This window comes from Ictalurus punctatus, chromosome 28 (genome assembly GCF_001660625.3).
Source record: "Ictalurus punctatus breed USDA103 chromosome 28, Coco_2.0, whole genome shotgun sequence".
In the NCBI taxonomy this organism is placed as follows: Eukaryota; Metazoa; Chordata; class Actinopteri; order Siluriformes; family Ictaluridae; genus Ictalurus; species Ictalurus punctatus.
This window is the reverse complement of record NC_030443.2, coordinates 6,068,657-6,094,741: the sequence shown is the minus strand read 5'-3', so window position 1 is coordinate 6,094,741 and position 26,085 is coordinate 6,068,657. Positions and strand designations below refer to the sequence as shown.

The following is a 26,085-nucleotide window of genomic DNA, read 5'->3' as shown; positions in this document are numbered from 1 at the left end:
ACATGGACAGAAGCAGGGAAAGATGATACTGTGATACTTGATTACGCCATACTAAATATGTTTTTTTCCCCTTTCTCCTAGCAGTTAGACAAACCAAATGTGCGTTTATTAATTCCTATGGATATCTGAATAGGTAATAAAATTTGGCAGAAGGGTAGTGGACCACTGTCAGTATAGCAAGTGTGTGACTGCATACTGAGAATGGCATCAGGTGCAGCAGTGACGTTGTTGGTGTCACTGCTGGGATTGGAACAGATTATGCTCTAACTGCACATCTATAGTTAGTAGCAAAGTGGGTGTGTCTAATAAAGTAAGAAGATTTTTACCTCCTGTGGGAGGAGCGCCAAAGTGCTAAATGGAGAAAATGATTGGTGCATGCCTGAGATGGTTCCTTCATCGCCAACATATATATGTTTATACTTTGCTGAAATAATACATCAAAAGGTGGTCAAAAAAATTTTCACTAGGTTTAAAATAGTACTCTTTTGGACATGTGCTTGCTTTGCTTTGCATTGCTGTCGCTATGGTTACCACAAGACCACCACAAGCATTGTTTTGTTGTTGTTGTTTGTTTGTATTTTCACCTGACATATTAAAATCTTTGCTAAGCAGGTTAACCTAAAACAATATCTGGTCAGTGGGGGTCCAATGATGGACGCTTTCCATTACTGAAACGGGGTTAACACACTGGATCATGTGACACTCAGTGTGACAACCATGGTAATTTCGTTCCAAGGGAAAACAGAGTGTCTTCATCTGTTAATTATCTTTTGAACCCTTTTTCATGTACAGTGTCCACATTAAAGACTGTCAATTTAATGATGTTTTCAAGAAAATACATAGTATTTAAAACACACACACACCTCCAAATCACCTGAGGCCTTATTTCACTTCACTTATCACTTATTTATTACCTTAATTAACCCTCTGTTGTAAGGTTCTAGATAAGAGCTTAAAAGACAAAATCAACCACTAGTTTTTCTCTTCTAGCACAGGTACAGTAATAGGTAATAGTAATAGTCTCATTTATCTAAGTACACTTTTCAGAATTTACTACAAACCCGACCACTAATAACCATCATTTCTTGCATTGCGTGTGTTTTTGTAGACAGCAGTATTTCATTCACAAGCTCATAAAAAAATCCCTCTTACGTACTGGCACATGACTACCCATAATCCACCTGTCTAGTCTGAGAGTGAGGGACAAGATGAAGTCACAGTCAGATAATACATTTACATTTTACTTATGCTAGGGGTCAGAGTGCTTGTGCTTTATTACTGTAACTCCATTAGGCTGCAGAGTGGTATAAGGTCTTGAACGAATGCCACATAATATTACTCATCTCAGGCCCCCTCACACACCGACACAGAAAAACACACACACACACACACACACACACACACACACACACACACACACACAAGTGAGTAACATGAACTCGTGTGATATTCAACTCCCTATCTGTTGAAGTTACACAGACTGCTGGAATGATAGCACTCATCAATATTTTACTACAACACACAGCATCATGGGTAATTGCACCAGTGAAACACTAAGCCATAATGAAATACACTGAAAACATGTTCTAATTAGTAAGAATGTGTGATACCAGCACCAGGAGCAACAGCTATACAGAGTGTGTGTGTGTGTGTGTGTGTGTGTGTGTGTGTGTGTGTGTGTGTGTGTGTGTGTGTGTGTGTGTGTGTTTGTGTGTGTGTTGAAACCCAGACTTTTGCACGTTAAAGGCAGCGCCTAATGAAATGTAAGACTGAACAGCTCAGTGTCAACATGGGTTTTCAGGTTACAGCCAAAACAATGACATACACTCACTCCCACATACCACAGCACTGTGGAAGCATTAAGTCTCTGTGATGGAAAAACCTACCTGCAAATACACACACACAAACATGAACACATGGTACAGCGCTGTACAAATCCTCAGAGTATTGCGGCGTTCCCTTGATTTTGCGTTCATTTCTGCGATCGCAAAATGGCTAAATCCTGGAGGAACTGCAAAATCTCAAACATTTATCATTAATAAGGAAGCTGGAAATTTAATTCAACAGCTGGCAAAGACCAACAAGATTGACCAGCTCAGCTTGTGTTTTGGCACGTGGTTACCTATCTAGCTAATGTTAGTAGTAACAAAAGTTAGCAGGAGAATTTCAAAATGTGTGGCAAGCCCCTGGCTTGAGTAATAATATGGCTTCTACTTCTCCTACATGACTAATACCACTACATTCTAGTGCCAGATGCTCAGCAGGTTCCTCATCATGCCCAGGAAATACATAATACAGTCTATAAAAGGTTGTGCTTATGATATTTTCAGCAGAAAATATCAACAGTATTGAGGATATTAAGGTTAAACTGGTAGTTGTGTACTATTTATTTATTTATTTATTTTTACAAGAGACACTGTTGCACTTGTGTGGGAAGCCCATATTACCACCAGTTATCCTCTTCTCTCATGCGAACACACACACCCTGGGGAGTAGCGTTTGAGTGAACCTGAAATCCCATGAACATATTGTGTCTTTGCCTGCCAAGATGAGTCTCAGCAAGATATTTTCCCACACAGATCAGTCTAGTTTTTAAATGCCCTTACTGACCTCAGCATTAATACGACCACTACCTGACATAAACAATAACAGTTTATCTGCAGTGCTGCAACCTAATGTTGATATCACATTTCACAGTGCATGTCCATAGGGGACATTTTAAACTTGATAATGATATTATATTATAAAGTGTGTATAAAGAAGTAGGTATGAGACATATATGAGTGGCTTAGTGATTAGCATATTTGCCTCACACCGCCTAGTGTTGGGGGTTCGATTCCTGCCGAGGCCCTGCGTGTGCAGAGTTTGCATGTTCTCCCCATGCTGCGTGGGTTTCCTCCGGGTACTCCGGTTTCCTCCCCGAGTCCAAAGACATGCATGGTAGGCTGATTGGCGTGTTCAAAGTGTCCGTAGTGTATGAATGGGTGTGTGAATGTGTATGTGATTATGCCCTGCGATGGACTGGCACCCTGTCCAGGGTGTACCCCGCCTTGTGCACGATGCTCCCTGGGATAGGCTCCAGGTTCCCCGCGACCCTGAAGGATAAGCAGTATAGAAGATGGATGGATGGATGGAATTTAGCCCAATATTAGTTCTCTGTCAATCCTGTGACTTTAATTTACCGCCTTCTAGTCACTATTTTCAAACCCAGGTTGACAGTTACTTTAATGGACGGTTGTTATTAACTGAATTTATTAGTGTATTTTTTTTACCCATGAATCCTAAAAAAAGTGTAAGTGTAAGGTTTTTCCATCGGGAGCACGGTGGCTTAGTGGTTAGAATTTTTGCCTCACACCTCCGGTTATGGGGTTCGATTCCCATCTCCGCCCTGTGTGCGCAGAGCTTGCATGTTCTCCCCGTGCTACGGGGGCTTCCTCCGGTTTCCTTCCCCAGTCCAAAGACATGCATTGTAGGCTGACTGGCACTTCCAAATTGTCCATAGTATGTGTGTATGCGAATGTGCACAGTGAGTGGGCTGGCACCCTGTCCAGGGTCCCCTGCCTCATGCCCCACATGTAGGGTAAGCGGTACAGGAAATGGATAGATGGATGGATGGAAGGTTTTTCCATTGGTGCTTGTACCAAAGCACTGCTGAATGCCCCATTCTGGTTGGTCAGAAGGTTTATAACATCAGCTCTCACACTAACTCCGGCTGCAAGGTATATATTAATGTGCTTGTTCACATTTATTATTATTTCAATAGTAATGACTTACACAACGACTTGCATGGTGGACACACTGTTGTTATTGTGAAGTTTTCTATGAGGAGACTTTTATTTAGCAATTTTAGAAGGAGTCTCCAGTGTCAGCTTTGTAACAGTCAGAGGTATAACTACATTTAAGCATTTCAGGATGGAGAGCTTTGTGTTAACATTAAAAATGTTCTGTCTTATTAACTTTATTTAATCCAGTTATAATATAATGCACTGCTTTAGAATTTGTATTTCCCATAAAACATTGGATCACTATTTACTATGTACTGACATTATTAATCTTAAACTTTTTTTTTTTTTTTTTTTACAGAGAACAGAAAGTTAATGTCTTTCGTATGTGTGTCGGTGTGTGTACGCATGTGTTCTCCAAAAGGTAAAAGCCAAAGCGTGGTATAAGGCTTTATAAAGTGACTGATTTCTACACCCTGACACATGTATGCAGACTGCTGCGGTTGAAAGGTTAAGTCCTTTAATTATGTCAAAGAGGAGGGTCATCCTTCATTGCTTTGTTGAACACAGTGACATTTCCTGAGGCGAGCATGTGGCTCGCTGGCATTTGAGATGTTTTACCTTTTACTCAAACTTGGGCCACACAGAATATCACCCCTGAGGAAGGGGAGCTTCCCAGGGGGCATGTTGAAAATAAAACCAGTCAGCCAATCATGTGGCAGAATCCCAATGTAAAAATCATGTGGATACAGGCGAAGAACATGAGTTAATATTTACATCAAACATAAGAATGGAGGGAAAATGTGATTTCAGTGACTTTAACCCTGGCATGGTTGTTGGTGCCAGACAGGCCAATTTGAGGATCTCAGAACTGCTCATCTCTTGGGATGTTCATGCACAACAATCTCTATGGTTTGCACGAATGGTACAAAAAAACATCCAGTGAGTGACAATTCTGCAGGTAGAAATGACTTGTTGATGAGAGAGGTCAGAGGAGAATGACAAGTCTGGATCTAGCTGACAGGAAGGCTACAGTAACTCAAATAACCACTCTTTACCACTGTGGTGAGAATAAAAGCATCTCAGAACGCAAACCACATTGAACCTTGAGGCAGATGGGCTAAATTACAACAGTAGTAGCTGCAGGCTTACAGTAAACTTCTTTTTTCAGTCTATAATTTGGCCTAGTGATTCCAACGTGACCTAATCAGTCAATATCACAATAATCATTGGAGAGAAAAAAACAGAAAACAATGTCCTATTGAACATGTGACTTGTGGAATATACCAGATATTTCATAGGATTGAATGTGTTTAGGTGACAGGGCTAAGTGAATGTTGTGGGACATGTACAATGTACATTTTTCATGAACTATAATGGATGATTGATGGAAAAGAATGATTCAAGCATGAGATGTTAAAAGGATTCATAGATTAATGAAAAATAAAGCTATAGAGTATTTATAGTGAGCTGGGTCAGAGAAAACCTTCAAGTTATTTACCCTGAAAAAATGCACACATTTTGGAAACGCCAAATAGGCCATTAATCGTGCAGCGTTACACCATTTTAAGTTTAAAAACGACATATTCTAATCACCACTTTGCGTTAAATAAACACCACAGGCCTCCAAGCTTTAAGCTAGCGTGACACGCCGACTAGCATTAAGTTAGCATGACATGGAGCTTAATAGGCACATTAATTTGCTCATTACAAATCTCCTCCTCTACTGTGTTTGAGGAATCTATGGCAAGTTGGATCATTCAATCAGCAAAACAGGTAAGGATTTTGTCTCTGCTGTCCGTAAATATTATTCTTTATTTAATAATGAGTCAAGGACATCAGGTCAGGAGCAGTCATTTATTGTCTGCTTGTGTTGTAAAGCAAAGTTCGCTCTCGCCATCATTGGTGTTTTGCCGATTGAATAATCTGACTTGCTGTAGATTCCTCAAACACAGTAGAGGAGGAGCTTTGTAATGAGCAAATTAACTTGTGGCGTTAACTTAATGCCAGTCAGCATGTCATGCTAACTTAACGTCTTGTGGCGTTTAGAAAAAGGCGTTTTTAAACTTTAAACAGGGTAACAATGCACGCGCATATAGACCCGTTTGGCTTTCCATATTAGCCATGTACTCATGTCTTTTATCTGTATTTGGAAATGCAATATCAATGTGTTTAAGTGTTTAATGCAGCACAGTAAAATAGCTTCCAGTGGAGACATTGGATCACAATGATCATTACAGTTAGAGCATTTGGCAGATGGCCTTAAACAGAACAACTTACATTAACCTCATTTATACAACTGAGAAGTTGAAGGTTAAGGGTCTTGCTCAAGGGCCCACAACCTTCTGATCAGTAACCACTGAGCTATCGCTGTGCATCACGTCTGTGGCCTTAAGCAATGGTGAATAAGGTGGGAGTAAAATATTCCATTTTTGAATGAACTGCAGATCAGTGTGTGGCCTTGAAATTCTACACATTAACAACTGATCTGCATTGTTTACCTGTCAGGCTTAACCCTATATACAGACCATGTGAGTATGAAATCAGCTCTCAGTTATGTATTTTTATAATGTCTTTACAGTTTGTTCCATTGTAACTGTTCAACTGTTGCTCAGCTAACTGTTGAAGAGTTCCAAAGTAGTGGAGGGTACTCAAATTACTTGCAAGCAATTATAAAAATTGCCATAAAAGAGCATACTACTGCCCTCTAGTGGTCACTTATGCTTATTGTATAATCAGGTTTTACATTTTAGGCTTTAATGTTTTAATGCACTTTTCACTCTAAAATCAGTTTTAATCTCTAGCATGAAGTAGAACATGAATACTGTTTCGTTCATGAGTCCTTGGTCCTCGATGAAGCCTTCACTGCTATACTATGATTGATAAATTAGTGATTTTGTAGCAGTCCTCATGTTTAAAGCACAAGTTTAAAAAAATGCAATGTGGCGACTGCATATATGCAAATGTAAATTCTGTTCTACGTTCTTCCTTATAAAACACACACAAAAAAACATTTAAAAAATATGCATGGCTGTTTGTTACTTTCTTTTTTTCCAATCTAGGCCCTAACACATCAGGGAGGCAGGGTTGCCAGGGCTGTAGTTTTCCTGTGAAATCCACCATGACCCTGACCAGGAAACTGTGATTACTGAAGATGAATGAATGAATGATTTTTTTTTTTCTGTGAAGTGAATAGACAAAATTAGAGGTGGGCCAACTGATCGGTTTTGCTGATTAATTTATTGCTTGAATTATCGATTATCTACAAAAATCCACACCAAGAGTTTTGCCCAGTTGCTGAGAAGGCAAATAAAACGGACAAATTTTGTTGTGTTATTTGAAGTGTTTTTGATTCGTTTATGATGTCATATTTGATGAATATCAAATTTCTTGTGTAAATGCTGATATGAACGATTTCCGAATAAATCCATTCGAATCCAGCTTTATACCTGAGGCCTAAGGAAAACTATACGATTTTAAAACGGCTTCATTCAAAAATAGAATAGAATATCTTTATTGTCATTGCAAGTACAATAAAAGTGGCTTTGCAACTTCCTTACTACAGTAGATGCTATATAAGAAATAAGAAATAAAGAATATAATAAAAAAAAGTAGAGTAACAAAATTGAGTAGAGTAAATATTCTATGTGTGCAACTGTAGCAACGAAGTAACTAATGTAGTACTTAAGTAATCGATGATATGGTATAATGTTACTATATGATTATTACAATGTTGTTGGTAATAGTAGTTAATAATAATTTATAATATTGTCATGATTTTGGATTTTTACTAATTAGTTTTGTTGACCATTGCGCTTGGACTAGTGCTGAGGAATTTGAGGCTTTTGGCTTGTGTTATCTGTTCTACCAATTAAGAGTGAGATCTTGTCGAAAATGTCTAGGAAAAGCAACGGTGTAGATTTTACTCCAAAAATGTGTTATTCAATGCAACGCCTTGACAACTATGGACAGATATTCCCTAGAGCATAATGAACTACATGCTCTTCCCATATGTACACTGAGTTGTTCTATTGTTCTAAGGTCAATTCTATTGATTTTGGTATACATTGAAGACTTTTGGGTTTGAGATCAAAAGATGAATATGAGACGACAGATCAGAAGTTCAGCATCCATTTCTTCATATTTACATCTAGGTGTGTTAAACAACTTAGAACATGGCACCTTTTGTTTGAACCCACCCATTTTTTCCAAGTCATTAAAAATATTGGAAGATGTGACTGATTTCTTGCTGCCCAGGTGTGCCCTGTTAGAATGATTGTTTAAAGAATTAATAGCTGAATGTCTACTCTTTGTTTGAGCCCTAAGTTTTGTCTGTGAAGACTGCATTTCTTGTTAAAAAAAGGATAAACCAGCATGAAGACCAGAAAGATGTCTAGGGGAGAAAAGCCATTTTGTAGCTCAGAAAAGTGACAAAATCTATCACAGGCATTGCACAAGCATTGAGCATAGCCAGTACAACAATTTGGAATGTCCTGAAAAAAAAAAGAAACCACTCATGTACTAACACCCATACATGGTTTAGATTAGCCAAGGAAAACAACAGCACATTGTGAGAGCTGTGAAGAAAAACCTAAAAGTGTCATTACCAACAACCTTCACAGGGCAGGGGTGAAGGTATCACAATCCACTATTCGGAGAAGACATAAAGTGCAGAAAAATAGAGGCCATACCACAAGATGCAAACCACTCATGAGCAGTAAGAATATGAAAGCCAGATTGGAATTCACAAAGAAATACAGAGATGAGCCACAAAAGTTCTGGAGCCAAGATTAACCTCTACCAAATTGATAGAAAGGCCTATAAAGTGTGGAGAAAGAAAGGATCTGCTCATGATCCAAAACATACAAGCTCATCGGTCGAGCATGGTGGAGATGGTGTCATGGCTTGGTCTTGCATGGCTGCTTCTGGAACGGGCTCACTAATCTTTATTGATGATGTAACTCATGACGGTAGCAGTAGAATGCATTCAGAAGTCTGGAGAAACAATTTGTCTTCCAATTTACAGAGAAATGCATCCAATCTACTTCAGTGGAACTTCATCATGCAGCAAGACAATGGCCCACAAACCACCACCAACACAACAAAGGACTTTATCAGGGGGGAGAAGTGGAAGGTTTTAGACTGGCCAAGTCAGTCACCAGACCTTAACCCAGTTGAGCAGCATTTCACCTCCTGAAGAGGAGAATGAATGGAGAAACCCCCTAAAACACACAACAGCTGAATGAAGCTGCGGTACAAGCCTTAAAAAGAAACTCAAAAGAAAAATTTGTTTAATTTGTAATTTCACTGGACACTGAGCCTCATTTATCAAACTTTTTGTAAAGTTGTGCTTAAATGTTTGCATAAGCCAAAACGAACAAAAAAGTTCCACTGAATTTACAAAAGTTCCAGAAATGCTGCTATTTTTATTTTTCGTACTCATGTGCAGGTTGATGAATGCAAATCACCTATAAATTACCTGGGGAATGTGTGACACAGCTGATTTTCAGTTGGTGAAGCCTACAAAGCTCTGAGCACTAAAATGAGAAGTAAATGGCAAAAAAAAAAAAAAAATCTCTTTCTAATAGGTAGAAGTGAAAGTGTTTTGGATGATGTCTATGCTGATAAAATATCTATTACATAACAGCATGACAACAACTTAAAAGACCGAAATCTGGACTGGAAATATATATATATATATATATATATATATATATATATATATATATATATATATATATATATATATATGTATGTATTAAAGATGAATTAGATGTGAATTAAGTGAGGTGAATAGAAAATGGTCTGGCACGACAGGGAAAAACTATTATAACTACTGTACCCAGGTAATCATGGACAACAAGAACATCACAGAGAAACTGTTTTTTTCCTTTCTTCATATTCAAAGCAAAGTGCCTTGATGGCCGTAAATTTCTCGTACACAAATTCGTAGGTGCTCCCCTATGGCATGTTGCAAAATCAGGAAGATATTGAGTGTCATAGGAAGTCACGCAGCAAACTAGGGAGTATGCGGCGCATTGCACCTTGATCAGTAGCATTAAAATTAAGATGCCGTGGCAAACAGAACCAACCTATATGCATTTTTAATTGAACGATTTAACTTATTTGTCTTAATTTATGGATTTACGGTATATTGTCTTGCTTAACTAGGCTTCACAAAATATTCATTAAATTTGTGTGTGACTGAATTTCACAAGCTATTTCAACTTGACAGCATTATTTATATATAAGAGTGCCATAACATTGCAAATTACATGATTTGAAACTGATCAATGGAGGTTTAGATTATTATTCTTATTCTTATTCATCTAATCGTAACCAGCTTCATAGATGATGTGCTTAATCTACCTACCCTCTTCACTGTGTATGGGAATGAGACAATAGAATACATTTAACTCTATTTAACATGTGCATTGTCTGTCACCGCTGATGACATGTTATAAATGTACAATGTGAACCATATGAACCCAAATACAGAAGCTGTCAAATCTGTTGGGGTGGGGGGGGTGGCGCTATAGTCTGTGGAATCACCTGATAAGAACTGTCACTGACTATGTTTACATACACATCAAATTCCATTGAAGGTCTATATTGCACCCACAAATCCTTGCAGACTGAGCATGCACATCTCCTTTAAGTGGATTTTCTGAAAAAGGTGTTTACATGCAACACATTTCTGAATAAAACAGGCGGCCGGAATCAGAATATTGTCTTAATATGAATCGGGCAACAGATTGCAGCGTTTACATAACACAATTAGTCGATAAAATCGATAATAATCGGTAATTAAAATAATCGACAACGAATTTCATTATGGGTATGTGATGTCACTGTGAATAACTCCCCGCGTCAGTGACGTCACTCCACGAAGGTGAAAAACGCATTACTTTTAATAAAACCCATCTGAAAAACAGCAGAGGTCTCAGAGTGAGCTGCTGCAGGAAAGGTCCATGATCCAGATCGTCCAAAACATGAGAATGTTTTATATTAAGCGCTATAAACAAACTCGTAAATGTATAAACATGGCTTGTCATGTCAGACCCTGTGACAGATGCGTGTGATGTTTAATGTGTTCCAGACATGTTTTCTTCAGTGCAGAAATGACATTTTTACCTTCATATCCTTATCTGTAAATGTTAGAAATTCACACCAGTATTTCCATTTTACCTAAAGGCTCGTCCTGACAGCAAGCGAGTCTCTCTTAAACTTCACTGAATAAGCACGAGTCCACGCGTCAATCAAACAGCACGCAATTGAAAGGAAGCGCAATGACTCTGATTGAAATATGTTGTTTGAAGCTATATTTAGAGATATTTAGAAATAAAAATAATTGTGTTTTTTATGTAACTGTAATGGGGTTAGAACAGGTAATTGTATATAAATGTAAGAAGTGTCGTACATTTACAGAATAAAGGAACATGTTACTGTGTTCAAATGAGTGAATGTGTGTGTTACTGCAGAACATTCAACCTCTTACCAGTTAACACTTAGTTTGTGTTTTTCTTTTTCTTTTCTTTTTTAATCATTTTTAATGTAATGATTTAACTTCTGCTTTAAAGCTTGTGGACAAGCAGTTGTTTTTTTTGTTTTATAAAATTAATATTAATATATATTTTTTCAATCCTTTGCACAATGTATAGCACAGCCCACATAGATACATTTAATGCATGCACGGTGGCATGCACAATGTTTGAAGGACAACGTCGGGCAGAATGTGAAATAACATGTTTTTCGGAAAAAAATACAGAAAATAAACATCCAACTGATCGATTAATCGAAGAAATAATCAAAAGATCAAAATAATCATTAGTTGCAGTCCTAAACTCAATACTAATCAGAATATTTCCAAATTCTGATTAATATCGGAATATTGATGTGCATGTAAACATAGTCACTTCATGGATCTACAGTCTTGGCTAGAAAGAAATCAGCCCCAGCCTTGCTTCTTCATAACATTCTGTGTATTTATCTTATGAAGGATAATCCACCTTAAGACAAATAATATGATGTGGCTGCCAAAAATGAAACCTTCTATTGATGTCTTTTTAGTTTTGAAAGACAGGGGCCTTTGCTAGCACATTTATACCGTTTTAGATAGCTAATACATTTATATACCTGCTCCTGTTGGCCAGAAGTAGTAGTATATAATTTAATTTAAATTACATAAATTATAAAAGGCATTTAGTCAGTGTGATCAGAAAATATAATATCGACACATACCTTAGTGCGTACACACACACACACACACACACACACACACACAGAGCCATATATGGACTCTCTCTGTCCATACTTCCATGTTTACACGGCACACTCCTCCTGTGAATGCACCATGTGTTAAAGAGTCAAATACTAGCATTTTAAACAACAAAACCACCTTCTCATCGTCCAGCTTGGTAATAACGAGTAACATTATTTTCTTTTCCCTTTCCTGGAGAGCAATGAAGAAAAAAAAAAAACACTAATGTGTAGGTATGCGTCTTTAAGCCTTAAATGGAAGCAGATGTGGCAAGCGGAGCGCTGAGTTTACACAGAGCTGTAATCAGAGCAAGCCTCATTCTTTTATTCCTCTGCCTGATTTCTTCTATTTTTTCCCCCACAAATGAGTAGAAGAACACAGGCCACACAGCTGAGAGTGATTAGCGTTACCCATAGTGTTTGGTTTTATCTAAAGGCCATGGGCAGAGGGTAAGAGATAGAAAGAATGCAGAGTGATTGTGGTTTATTTTATTTATTTTTTAAAAAAAGGAAAATAAGAAGGTAGTTCTTTAAAAACATTGGTTGTGGCATAATCTCTCTCAGTGAAAAATGCTGGAAAGACATCGGGGTACATGTTTAAATGCACTTGCACTTGATTGAGCACACTTACCCATTATGAATCACATGAAATGTCTGGCATCCATGGAAGTGTCAGCATGATGAGTCTCCTTCTCTCCCTATGTTTATACACCGTGTTTTCTGTCTGGAAATGGAGGACTGCACAATTTCACTACATATAGTGTGGTCCAAATGTTTACACTCACTACCAACACGGATTAAATTTTTGTCCATTTATCAAGCCAAATATCCACCCATCCATCCATCCATCCATCCATCTTCTATACCACTTATCCTTTTCAGGGTCACGGGGAACCTGGAGCCTATCCCAGGAATCATCGGGCATAAGGCGGGGTACACCCTGGACAGGGTGCCAATCCATCGCAGGGCACAATCAAGCCAAACATATGATTCACAAATTAGTTTTTTTTTAAAAATTGTATTAATTGAAAGCATAACACCTTGTCAGCCCCTCCAGGATTTAGCATTTTTGCCATCACAGAGATGAATGCAAAATCATGGAAACACCGCAATATTCAGAGGAGCTTGCAATTTTTCAAAATTACCACAGATTTGGGCCAAGACGAGTCATGTGACGTCCTCGCAAAGCGCATTCTGCCAAAGCCCTCTTCGATTTACGTGCATCAAACATGCACTAAAAGGTCTCATTTACCAAGAAGCATCACTGTGAAAAACCATGCAAAACAATTTCCTGCAATTGCAATTTCGCCAATTCAAGTAGTTTTCCAAAAAAAAAAAGGCAGAAAAAATTCTGCAAGTTGCTTCGCAAATTTTTTTGGGGAAAAAAAGCCATAGCAAAATCAAGCATTTTTGGTCGCAACAACCACAAAAAACTCAGAAGGTATTGAACAATTCTTTTAATTTTTCTGAGCTAGATCGGTTTAAACTATAAACAGATCCTCTGCTGTGGTATAAGAGGAATTGAAATACTTTGCAAGGTGCTCTTATATGAAAATAATTAACTTTGGAGATGTAACATCATGCTACCTCATTGTTGATTTCCCACAAAAACACTCCACCTGTTACGCCACTGCCGGCAGATGGCACTGCGGCGTGGCTTGTGACTGTGCACATGACTGAACTGTGTGTAATGTTTAGGTTCATTCTCTTCCGGTTTAGACATTGGCTGATGTGCGAGGGTGTATCTTGATTTGAGCCAGGTGTCTATGTTTAGTCTAATTATGTTGGTTATTTAAACCCCACTTCGCACAGTATTACATTACGTATGTTGTATGAGTATGTGAATAGTGAATACGTTGCGTATGCTACAGCGGTCTTGTTTTCATGTCCTGTTTGAGTTCCTTGCTTCGTATCCAGTGTTCAAGTAAAGCCCGTCGAGACCGCGTTTCCCTGTTTATTGCTTTAAGTTTCTAAATAAAGACTGTGATCTACACCTGCTCCCACTTCCAGTAACAGAATACGGCTACAATTTCTTTACTTCTGGGACTTCCCGACACCGGAAGAGTACTACGCCTGGCAGTGGAAACAGCAGGAGCACCAAGCTGCGTTAAGGAGGCAGCAGGCGGAGTACGAAGCTGCGCTAAGGAGGCAGCAGGAGGAGTTGCAGTGGAAGCAGTGGGGGGACGAAGTAGATCAGCTACTCCGCAATGTGGAGGAAGCGCTTCGCCCCCGTCCCGTAGAGCGGAACAATGTTCCACCTTGCTGCCCTGCTGAAGATCCAGTCACGCTGCCCAGTCCGGAACTGAAGGCTGGCTCACAACTTTTTTGGGGGGGCAACGGCGACAGCAGAGCTCCAGCCTGAGGCCTACAGGGAGGTCTCAGCTGTGGAGCTCCCGCCTGAGGTCAACATGGTGACCTCAGAGCTACAGCTTGAGGCCTACAGGGAGTTCTCAGCTGTGGAGCGCCTGCATGCCGAGGAGGTCGTCCCGCTGCCCTGCCCAGCCGAGGAAGCTGCCCCGCTGTCCAGCCCAGCTGAGGAGGCCGTCCTACTGCCCTGCCCAGCTGAGGAAGCTGTCCCGCTCTCCAGCCCAGGTGAGGAGGCTGTCCTGCTGTTCTGCCCAGCCGAGGAGACTGTCCTGAGCTCCAGCCCGGCTGAGGAGGCTCTCCTGCTGTCCAGTGCTGCTGGGGGCGTTGTCCAGAATTCCAGTGCTGCTAGGGACGCCGCCCAGTCTTCCAGTGCCACTGGGGACGCCGCCCAGCCTTCCAGTCCCGCTGGGGGTGGTGCTCCGCCTGTCTGCTGCCCGGCGGAGGCCGCCTTGGTTCCCAACACGGCAACAGACAGGTTACAGAGGGGCCCAGGAGGGGCCCGGGGGGGGTTTGGCGCTCCGGGAGTGGCGCCTTTGGAGGGGGGGGTTCTTTTATGCCAGCAGATGGCACTGCAGCGCAGCTTGTGACTGTGCACGTGACTGAGCTGTGTGTAATGTTTAGGTTCATTCACTTCCAGTTTAGACATTGGCTGATGATTGGGTGTATCTTGATTTGAGCCAGGTGTCTATGTTTAGTCCAATTATGTTGGTTATTTAAACCCCTTGTGTGGCTGCGCACTTTGTGCAGTACTAACGTTAGTAATGTTTAACGTGTATAGCTATAGCTCTGTGTTCGAATGCAGTAGCGAATGCATGTAGCCTGTCTCATTACCATGTTCTGTTCTCATTTAATGCCTACACTATAGTCCCATATTTGATCCAGCTAGTCATGTTCAGTATAGACCGTGTTCCTTGTGTTCTGTTTGTTTGGTTTGTTAATAAAGACATTGCTCCTGCACCTACTTCCTGACTCCAAAGCCCTGTGTGTCGTAATACCACATGCTTTATTTCTTACATATTATATATTTTATATGTACATTACTCAGCTAAAGGTTCTATTGTAAATAATATATTCTTGATTAACAAGTCAACTGAGCACAATTATTTTTATTTCGTACATAATAATAAAAAAAAATTTTTTAACAGTTCCTAGTAATGGTACCTTGTTTTTATCAGAGTTTTATCATTAAAGCTTTGAAAGCAAAGTGTAGCAAAACAAACTGGAATGCATGCTGTGGGTCCATGTGCAAAGGTTTATTTACAAAGCAGACGGCCAAATTCAAATCGCAATCCAAACAGCGATGTGATTAAACATGCAGAGGGTTGCAGGAATGAAGCAGCTATCCAAAAAGTAAAAGCAAATAAAGGTAAGCAATGATCAGAGCATAGCCAATCAGAGAAACAGTCAATACAGTAACACAGCTCAGAAGTTACTAAATGGTGCAAGACTTCACGGTGTGGAGGCAAAAAAAACATGTAAGAGAAGTGCAGGTGTGTGTGATCGAGCTTGAGTCCAGGGTCAATATTCAGGTGTCTATCAACTACTGCAGAGACTGTAAACTATTATTTCTGAAGGTCCAACATAAAATTCCTTACTTACAAAGATCCGGAAAAGTGACTAACATGACTGAATTGCAACAGTCACCTTTTCATGCTTAACCACTGATAATTAGCTCCAGGAGTGGCAAATAGTTTACTTGTGTATTATTAAATACACAATACTTAATACTTTTAATAACTGTATGCTATACACCAATTAAATGGGCTCCTTTAAGAATCCAACAATTTCAGTTTAGCATCCAATCAAGTTCACCAGTGTGGAATAATCCTGCCAATTCGTCATCATCATACACAATGTAGTTATATACTATAGCTATCCATGTGTGTCTGAAGATGGATAAGCCTCAAGTGTGGAACCTGAGGATGAGCAGCCCTGCTTACCTCAGTAAAATGTTTCAATATGCTGGAGTAAATGAAGACTCATAGAAACCCTCATAGAATTTGTAATGGTTTTAATGAATTTAATAGGAATTGTATTGGTTTTAATGATGCTTTTTACATGGCTACATCTCAAGGTAAGACAATTTGACAATCTTAGAAGGTTTGCTGAACAGTCCCGATCTTGGGTATCATAAACGTTCTTTCCGACCCCAATCCCCACTCTGATGTCAGGTTAAATTATCTGATGACATATTAAGTGAGGATGCATGGACGACAGCTGGGTTCTTGCAAGCAGTCCTGACCCAATCAGAATGTTTGTACACGTACAGATGGGCAGTGTTTTTTGGTAAACTACTCATATCTGACAGCAGCTTATTATAAGTAGCAGTAAATGCAAATATAAGTGTGAAGTAAAACATTGAAGATCAAAGCTTAAATATACAGATTTCTCTCATTTTTCAAATACAATTTGGCGCATCGCGTTATACGTAGATACGGCCCACAGTTCTGATATTTTTGGTGCCATTAGCTTAACAGAACCAAGACCATTTCATGACTCCTATCGTCATCTGCTGTAAACATGCTTGATGTCAGGATTATCTTTCAGCTAGCTCGCTAAGAACCAGTTAGCTCATTACCACTCACTGACTGTTTAGGGCTTTACTGTGATCCTGCAACATGGTGTTTACAAATCTCCACATTGTTTATCACTCATACCTTTGTCTAATTTGTCAAATTCTGTGAGATCAGAGCACTGCACAAATAGTAGCCAGCTACCTGGATAATGCCAGCTGGATAACTAAAATACAAGGCCCTGCTGAAGGGTAGAGTATTTAGCATTCAAGCTGTCCAGGGGCTCTGAGATTTGTGAGCCATCTGGGTCAAGGACAAGCCCTTGTTCGGGAAAGACTGCTCTCTGTTATGATGCATGTACAGTAGCTCCTGTTAATAAAAGCATCACAAGTCACATGAGCAACCTGTTAATAAATGTGGCCTTTCTTTGTCCCACACCCTTCGTATCTGTATTTGTCATCAATTTTTTTAACAAGTCACTTCAACAATCACAGTTACTTCATTAATCAGACCAGAGCGGGCGGGGGGGATTGGGGAGGAATGGCTTCAATGCTTTTCACCATCACACTGTTATGTTTTGCAGAATTCATGAACAGAAGCTTGCAGAGGATCGCTCGGCTAATGTGAGGATATTGATATTGGATCTGTATTGTGTACTAGTGTAGTGTATCCCTATGATGAAGAGAAAGATGGAACCTGGTCTCACATACAGTACACAAACACACTGTATTTCAAGACATTTTTGACTGATGATAGACACCAGTTGGGATGACAGTACCAGGTGCACGGCTTCTTCCGGATGGCATAAATGGCACTGATGGACTAACTGACTGGCCTAAAGCTATAAAAATGCACCAGTTCCTTGAATTATTTATGCCAAACATTAAATTCCCATTAAAGGAGCTTTGCCAAGGAACTTTGGCAGCAAGTCCTAAAAAAGACATTAAGTTATTGTAAGCAAGAAAAAGGGAGTGAAACAAAAAGGGGTCTGTGTGAACATGTGTGTGTGTGTGTGTGTGTGTGTGTGTGTGTGTGTGTGTGTGTGTGTGTGTGTGTGTGAAAGAAATTGCTTTAACACATGCTGGCAAATCTTCAGTCTGGATTTGGTGACTACTGCCAATTCACATACATATGGAAATATTGTACATCACATATGTGTGTGTGTGTGTGTGTGTGTGTGTGTGTGTGTGCGCGCAAAGTCTCTATTTATTTCTTTTGCACGTGCAAAGTCTGTATGTATTTTTAAAAATACATTAATTACAGCATATCTAGCTTTTTTGTTAAGCAAAGAATAAAACACACCGGAGTGTGCTGTCATACTCGATGATGAGGTGTCATGTGACCCAAAGTGTTTTTTTTTTGTTTTGTTTTGTTTTATTTTTTTTTACTAAATCTGCTTATATAGAGAGTCTGCCACAGAAGTCTCTATGCAAGTTGTTACTATAGAAACAATGGGCCTTATTTATCAAGCTGGATATAGATGGATTTTTTTTTCAATAAATCATTCATAGAAGAGTTTACACACAGAAAATTTTTTATTTATGAAAACTCCCTGATTTCTCCATGGAAAAACATTTGTACCCTACCCGTGCGCTTGATTGTGTGCAAATTTATGCATAAGACTATCTAATGTAATTGTTGATTGATCAGCTTTAAATTTGTGAACATGACCCGGTCATTTCTATTAATGGCAACTATGAAAATATGAAATATTGCGAAGAAAACCAATATAAATCCATAAACAAAGACAAATAACACAAGTTATTCAATTAAGGAGCAGAAAGGAGGACACAGTGTAATAGCTCAGATGGTATGTAAGCCGGTTTCATTTGCCATAACATCATCTTTTAATTCTGTGCAATAATTCATTAGAACCAGTACTAAGTGAATGATAAGTGACCGATCTGGCATGTCTCAAGCTTCAACGTGCCGTATACTCCCTAGTGTGCTGTGAGCCATAATCGTTTTGCTTATGCGTCATGCCATGTGCTTTTCCAACCCAGCATTGTCACCAAGACACTTTGCTTTGCATTGTAAAAAATCGTATCGGTTTAACTGTGCAATGTGCTTGGTGTGTCTGATCACTTGGGTACAGTAGATATATTCTTTTCTCTGTTTTTACATCCAACCGTTTTCTTTCCTTTTATAAATCCGGAGGAAATTTTATTTTGGTTTGGCTTACGAAAACATTCACACAACTTATACTGTATAACTGTAGAACTGTATTACTGTCACTGGCACTGCTGTCTTAATAGAAAATGTATATTTTTAAATTAATAAACACCTTCTGACCCATCAGAATCTAAAATTCGACAGAGTTCTGGCATTTTTCATACTAATCAGTCCGTACCAAATGCTTGATTTTGCAGCGGCCTTTTTAATAAAATTTGTGGAAAACTACTTGAATTGTTCTGCATGCTTTTTCGCAGTGATGTTTGTTGGTAAATGAGACCTATTAGCTTTACTCATATTCGACACGTGAATCGAAGAGGGCTTTGGCTGAATGCGTGTTGTGACGACATCACCTGACGCGTCTTGGACCAAGTGTGTCGAAAATCTGCGGTAGTTTTTTAAAAATTGCAAGCTCCTCCGAATATTGCAGAGTTTGCTTGATTTTGCGTTCATTTCTGCGATGGCAAAAACACGAAATCCTGGAATGACTGACTGATCTCATCATACAGTCTTTAATAACAATGGAAATAAAATACCTAATATTAACAAAATGTATAGTAATACGCACATTAAAACCTGATGCTTGGTTTCTGATAGAAGACGATGGTCAGCTCTATAACGTAAATATCCCTTAAGGAAACTGGACCGAGGACATGAATTGGAAAAAAAAAATCCATTTCAGCAATCCTTATTACATTTCATTCCTTTTTTTTCTCCAGACTGTCCCACTTTCTGTGGAACACTTTCAAAAGTATCACTTAAACACAACTCCAACATAAAGACTGGATGAAAACAGTGGGTGCATTTAGAAAAATGATATGCAGTACAGGCTTGTGTAAAAACATGTACCACCTCCATGTTCTTGGAAATCAGTCAAGTTTGCCCTTTTTGTAAACAATTAGCTCGCAGTTCAGTAGCAAGCGCCGGACTATAATTAGATGTGTCCATTAGATTTGTTCACACAATCCAGTAACAAAATCTACCCTAACCATGATTTGACCTGAAAAATAAATGCCTTTTTTTCACTCTTTTGTAATGTCTACTTCATATTATATAGAAAAAAGCTCCTGTGCTCACAAAATAAGCTTTTCCAACAGCTGGGCTAGGCCACACATTTATCTAGCTCACCTTGTGCTTTCTTGTGATAAGTCAGATATATCTGGAAGTTACCTGAAGTTACCCGAAGTAACCTGGAAGTTACCTGAAATGGCCACTGATAGCTGCACTTTCGCACACTGCTGCCACTTTTCTCTTTTCTTGTTCCAACCCTTACCCGTGCAATTTCTCATTTTTACACCAAATAACAATTCCATAAAATAGTCCATTTTACATAAAAAAAATTTCATCAAGTGATCAGGTTTTTTTTTTCTTCAAGTTTAACATAACCATAATAACACCGTATTTAATGATTATTTTGTACAAAACAAAAAGAGGTTACCTGCAGTACCATCACATCCCACTGGAAGGCTGCAACACACAGGCTGAAAACCACACATACAGAGACGCATGTTGTTGACTCAAAGTCTGACACCTCTGATGGCGGAGAATTTCTATTACTCTGTTTTTACCATTAGAGAAGGACACACACACACAAACACACACACACACACACACACACACACACACACACCTGATTCAGCTTTGTTACTCGCCAGGAGAAGATATAGGATATAAGTCCCTAGGTGCTTTGACACAAATGTAATTCCCCTTTGGATTTTAAAAGGTGAACTAAGTATTTGCCAATGTTACGTTTTTATAATGTAAATACTGGCTTTAAAATATACTGTAAGTGTTACCGGTTCTCACTGAGCAGCAATTTACCCTAAAAGGGAATTTAAGCATAAACTGCCTATAAGAGTATTTTGCTTGATTCTCAAGAAAAATCTACAACAGCATAGCAGTGATCATTTCCATGAACTTTCAATAGTGGAGTTTGCCTGGCTGTTGATCTCTTATTAAGTCTGTAAACAATTTTGTTACATGCAAGTAAGCAAGCGATTTGCAGGGATTGAATTAAGGGGACCCAAAAGTTCCAACCTGAGGCTTCTTAGTGTTCTCCAAAATTAAACTGAGACAAGTCCACCAAAGATGGCTGGTTGTGATATTAAATGTTAGAGCTAAAATCTATTAATAGCTTGACAATGAAACGATTAGGGTTGTGCAATGCATTGTATCATGAAGTTTAATTGATTACATAATAAGAATGATGTGGGGCAAACTACCACACACACACACACACACACACACTCACAAACACACACATGCACACACACACACTCTTAAAGGTAAATAGGCAGCTTCATTTGTGATAGCTTTTCTCTCTCTTATTTTTTAAGTGTTTCAGTCTGTATCTGGGCGGCTGTGGATCAGGTGGTAGAGCGGGTTGTCCACTAATCGTAGGGTTGGCGGTTCGATTCCTGACCCACATGACACCTAATGCTAAAGTGTCCTTGTGCAAGATGCTGAACCCCAAGTTGCAAGTTAGTGCCTTGTATGGCAGCTCTGCTACCATTGGTGTGTGTGTGTGTGTGAGAAGTGCTTCGGAGAACCACTAATGGGTTTATTCCATTTTTAAACCGAACATGGTAAACAGAAAAGTTTATTCAAACATAACACACTAACAACCAAAAAAACACTAAACTTACGGTTACACCTCTTCTTTTTGTCTTACGATCACTGGTAGTGCTGTTCAATTCAATTTCATTTTATTTGTATAGCACCTTCAGCCATTTATATTGTCACAAAGCAGCTTTATAGAAATATATCAATTCCATATATACATTTTTTAATTGATAAATTTATCCCTAATCAGCAAGCCAGAGGAGATGGCAGCGAGGGAAAGCTCCGTGAGACAAAGTGCAGTCCCGCCAGGATTTTTTTTTACGATTTTGCGATGGCAGAAATGAACGCAAAATCCAGCAAACGCTGCATTATTTGGAGGAGCTTGCAATTTTTTCAAAATTACCACAGATTTTCTTCAGTTTTGGGCCAAGACGCGTCACGTGACATCATCCCAACACGCATTCAGTCAGGTGTATTGAACATGAGTACAACTAAAAGGTCTCATTAATCAACAAACATCACAGAGATTGTGACCGTGCAAAAAAAAAAAAATTGTGCAATCGCAATTTTTTGTTGCATATTACAAATTTTGAAGAAGAAAAAAGCCACAGCAAAATCAAGCATTTTGGGTCCACAGCAGTCACAAAAAAAACTCCTGTATGGACTGGACATGAGGAAGAAACCTTGAGACTCAAAAGGAAACCCATCCTCATCTTGGTAACTGGATAGTGTGATTATAAATTATTTATCTTCTATAACTGTATACTATATAGTCAAAAAGTGGTAATTGTGTTAACAGAAACTTATGAGTATGAGCATCAAAGTCATTTCTGAATTCATTATAGTTTTGACGTAAAGTCGACTGTTTCGAACTGAAGTAATTAGCTTTCAGGTCTATACTGGTGCCAATACAGTCCACCTTAAGAGATTCCTAACAGAAAATAATATGATGTGGATGTCAAAAATGAAAACATATTGATGTCTCTTTATCTATGAAAGACAAGAGGAGGGACTTAGCCATGTTAGTCCATTTATACAAGCCATCCTTGGAGTCTATTATCTGTTCCGAGAAGCTCACACAACAGACTGTATTATCTACTAGTTTTAAATATAAATTTCTGTATGTTTCCTATAACTGTATCTTGACTGACAACAGCAGTAATTTTGACTGTGTGTTCGTGTCCTTGACAGCCTGGGTTGTTAGGTTAGCTAATTGCTTGTTTTTTAATTCATTTGACGTGCTACATTCAAGGGCTCCGACCCTATTGGCTGTACAGCCTATCAACTATCATTGCTCCTATTCGTGATCTTAAACACTATATGTATGTTTATTTTCAGAGCTTTATTAAATCAAATATTTCCTATGTGATGCAGAATAATTATTTACTTTCTGCTCAGTGAGCTTACATTTAGCCGTGGTTTAATTTATTAGTATTGTTATTGTTATTGTTATTATTATTATTATTATTATTATTGCTGTTGTCATTTTTCATCCCCCTCTACATTAGCTTTGCTGTAGACCGCTTTGTATTCCAAAAAATTGATTTTGATGAGTGAAACTTTCAAATGTGCTTATGGTTTAAAATTTTCACAGTAGGATAACACTGTATAATGACATCATGGTTTCATAGTAGGTAGGAAATCTTTATTACTAATACTTTGTATATAAGTCTGTTTGCACTCCATCCATCCATCTTCTATACCGCTTTATCCTTTTCAGGGTCACGGGAAACCTGGAGCCTATCCCAGATAGCATGGGGCACAAGGCAGGGTACACCCTGGACAGTGTGCCAATACATCACAGGGCACAATCACATACACACATTCACACTCACACACCCATTCATACACTACGGACACTTTGGACATGCCGTTCAACCTACCATGCATGTCTTTGGACTGGGGGAGGAAACCGGAGTACCCGGAGGAAACCCCCACAGCATGGCGAGAATATGCAAACTCCGCACACAAGGCCACGGTGGGAATCGAACCCCGAGCCTGGAGGTGAGGCAAACGTGCTAACCACTAAGCCACCATGCGCCCCTCTCTTTGCACTCTTTGCAGAAAAAAGAAAGGGGGAAAAAAAGGTCAAATCCCCTGATTGTTTTTGAGAATGAATGTTCAATAAAAATCTCTTATGTTGTCAGTGTTTATCATGTAGTCATTATGAGCTGAGAGTTGCTGCGAGGAAAGGATGAAAGTGTTCAAGGTTGCTTAACCAAAAATAGAGTTGTTTTGTTTAGTTCTGGTCAGCAGTGCCATGTGCTTTTTTTTTGCGATTTGATAGCCGTTGTGTATGATACAATTAGGAACACGCAGAGGTAGCAATGTAACATGTTTATAACCGTAGTGTTTTCAGAGCAGTCACGTTGTTGGGAGTATGAGGTTAGTCAACAGTGAGGTAACCGTCTAATCATATCATCACTCAGCCCTACTCACCACTTTTGCTCCTTATATGTTCTAACATGCCTATTGTGAATCAGTTGTTTTGAAGTTTTCTTTTGCTGTGGGATTTTTTTTTTGGCTAACAAAAAAAATGTTCCTCAGTGAATAGTTCTCTCGATTACTGATCAGAAGGTTGTGAGTTCAAATCCCGGTTCAATCCCGCCAAGCTGTCAGTGTTGGCCTCTCTATCTTCATCAGCTCAATTGTAAGTCGATTTGAATAAAAGTGCCTGCCAAATGAATCAATGGTATTGCAAAAGGACAAAAGGAACATAATTGCTCACAGCTGCCCTTTGAAGCATGATGGCCTCCATGAGCAATCTATATGGCATTTGGGAGCTCGCACTTGATCTGTTGCAGATGAGCCCGACTGTGTTACTTTATGGCTGGAAATCTTGCAGTTTGTTCATCTTTTCTACCTCCTCACACACACACACACACACACACACACACACACACACACACACACCTGATTCAGCTGTTACTCGCCAGGAGAATGGGATATATGCAGGGGACTCCAGCCATAAAGGTCTACAGTTGGGCAGGCCGGATATTGGAAGCACTCAATCAAACTGACACTCGCATGCACAATAACACACAGCCCACTGATGCAGCCACACACACACACACGGCACTGATGCGGAACCCAGCATGCACTTGTGTTTTATGGCATAACCTTCCACGTGACTCTTGAAAGCATTCATCTAAATTGCTGTATTGACATAAATGCAGCAAAGTGCAACTACCGTGTCAATATTAATGCGCTTCAGCGCGCGCGCACCCGCGCGCTCCTTCTAGTCTCTGCGAGCGCGAGCACTCAGGGCATGCACACTTTACATAGGCTAGTGGAATCCCACGGATGAGTGGGACAGCTTGAGCGCTGAGCGTGAACTTTTTTCCTTCCTACACATCCATTTGTCCCATTTCTCTGACTGAAACTCAAGAAGACAAATTGCCCAAAATTGGCTCTGAGCCAATTTCCGGTAACAGGAATGGATGCGGTGTTCCCCGGCAAAAATAAATAAATAAATAAAGCCCACTCTGGAAATCCATACCAACCCAGAACAATACACATAAGATTTCCTTTTAGCTCTGGACTCACCTAGTTATCTCGAAGCTGCAGCCTTTCCTCAAGAGCAGGGCTCTTTTCCGCATGAGCCCCGCTTTCTCCCGTCCCAGGTACACGTTAATGTCCGAATTCATTCTGCTGAATATCCACAGATCCACCGTGGACGAAAAGAGGAAGGAAAGAGCTGCAACGGTCCCTCCGGTTCGAGCGCTAGCGGTTACAGTGCGAAAAGAAACGGTGGAGAGAGAGAGAGAGAGAGAGAGAGAGAGAGAGCGTGCGAGCGCACACACGCACGCACACACACACACAAAGTCAGCCCGAAGACTTTCCCAGTCTGACTAAGAAACGCACACAAAAGGCGGGTTTACGCGTGCACGGTGCACTGGAAGCACCTCCCAAACGCCATCCAGACCAGAGCAGAGCAGACCTCGTGCCTCAAGTGCGGGTGTTAAACAAGTTCTGCATGTGCTGGAGGCAGAGAAAGGCGAACCCAGCTGCTGTTCTCCATTCCCGCCGAGTCTGCGCGGTCCTAACGTCTATCCGTACAGCACGAGCAGCATAATGGATTCCTGTGGTCTGTTCATAAAACATAGCAGACCATGTACTGCGTTCTGTTCTGCAGGATTATTGCCAGGGGTTACAAATATGATGCACAAGGGACTTCAGATGCATTAGATTTTTTTCGCAAGAATCTCTTCGTCTCAGCACTACACTGTTGTATAACTGTATTACTGTAGCTAAACAATGACATTCCTCAATTCCACCAAACCCTAACCTTAGGACTCAAAATAAAGTAGATAATGTGGAGAAAAGTTTGTGGACACATTTTACATTTACATGTTTGTTTGTTTTTGTGAGAAAAAAAAAAAGTTTTTTCATCATTTGCGATGCAATTTTGTGGATCGCACAAAAAAAATCGCAAAAAATTGCTTTGCACGGTCTTTCGTAGTGATGTTTATTGGTAAATGAGACCTTTT

General features: G+C 39.6%; 1 protein-coding gene across 2 annotated transcripts in view; it reads right to left on the bottom strand.

Annotated features, from left to right (window-relative positions):
- Positions 1-25,629, bottom strand: part of garnl3 (GTPase activating Rap/RanGAP domain like 3) — a 102,569-nt gene extending 76,940 nt beyond the window's left edge. Inside the window, exon 1 of one of the 2 annotated variants that reach the window (XM_017460451.3) lies at positions 25,142-25,629. In XM_017460451.3, the coding sequence (XP_017315940.1) occupies positions 25,142-25,242 (101 nt within the window). In that variant the 5' untranslated portion in view covers positions 25,243-25,629. The remainder of the gene's footprint in view (positions 1-25,141) is intronic. The other variant, XM_017460452.3, reaches the window with a different exon arrangement.
- Between the last annotated feature and the right edge of the window lie 456 nt (positions 25,630-26,085).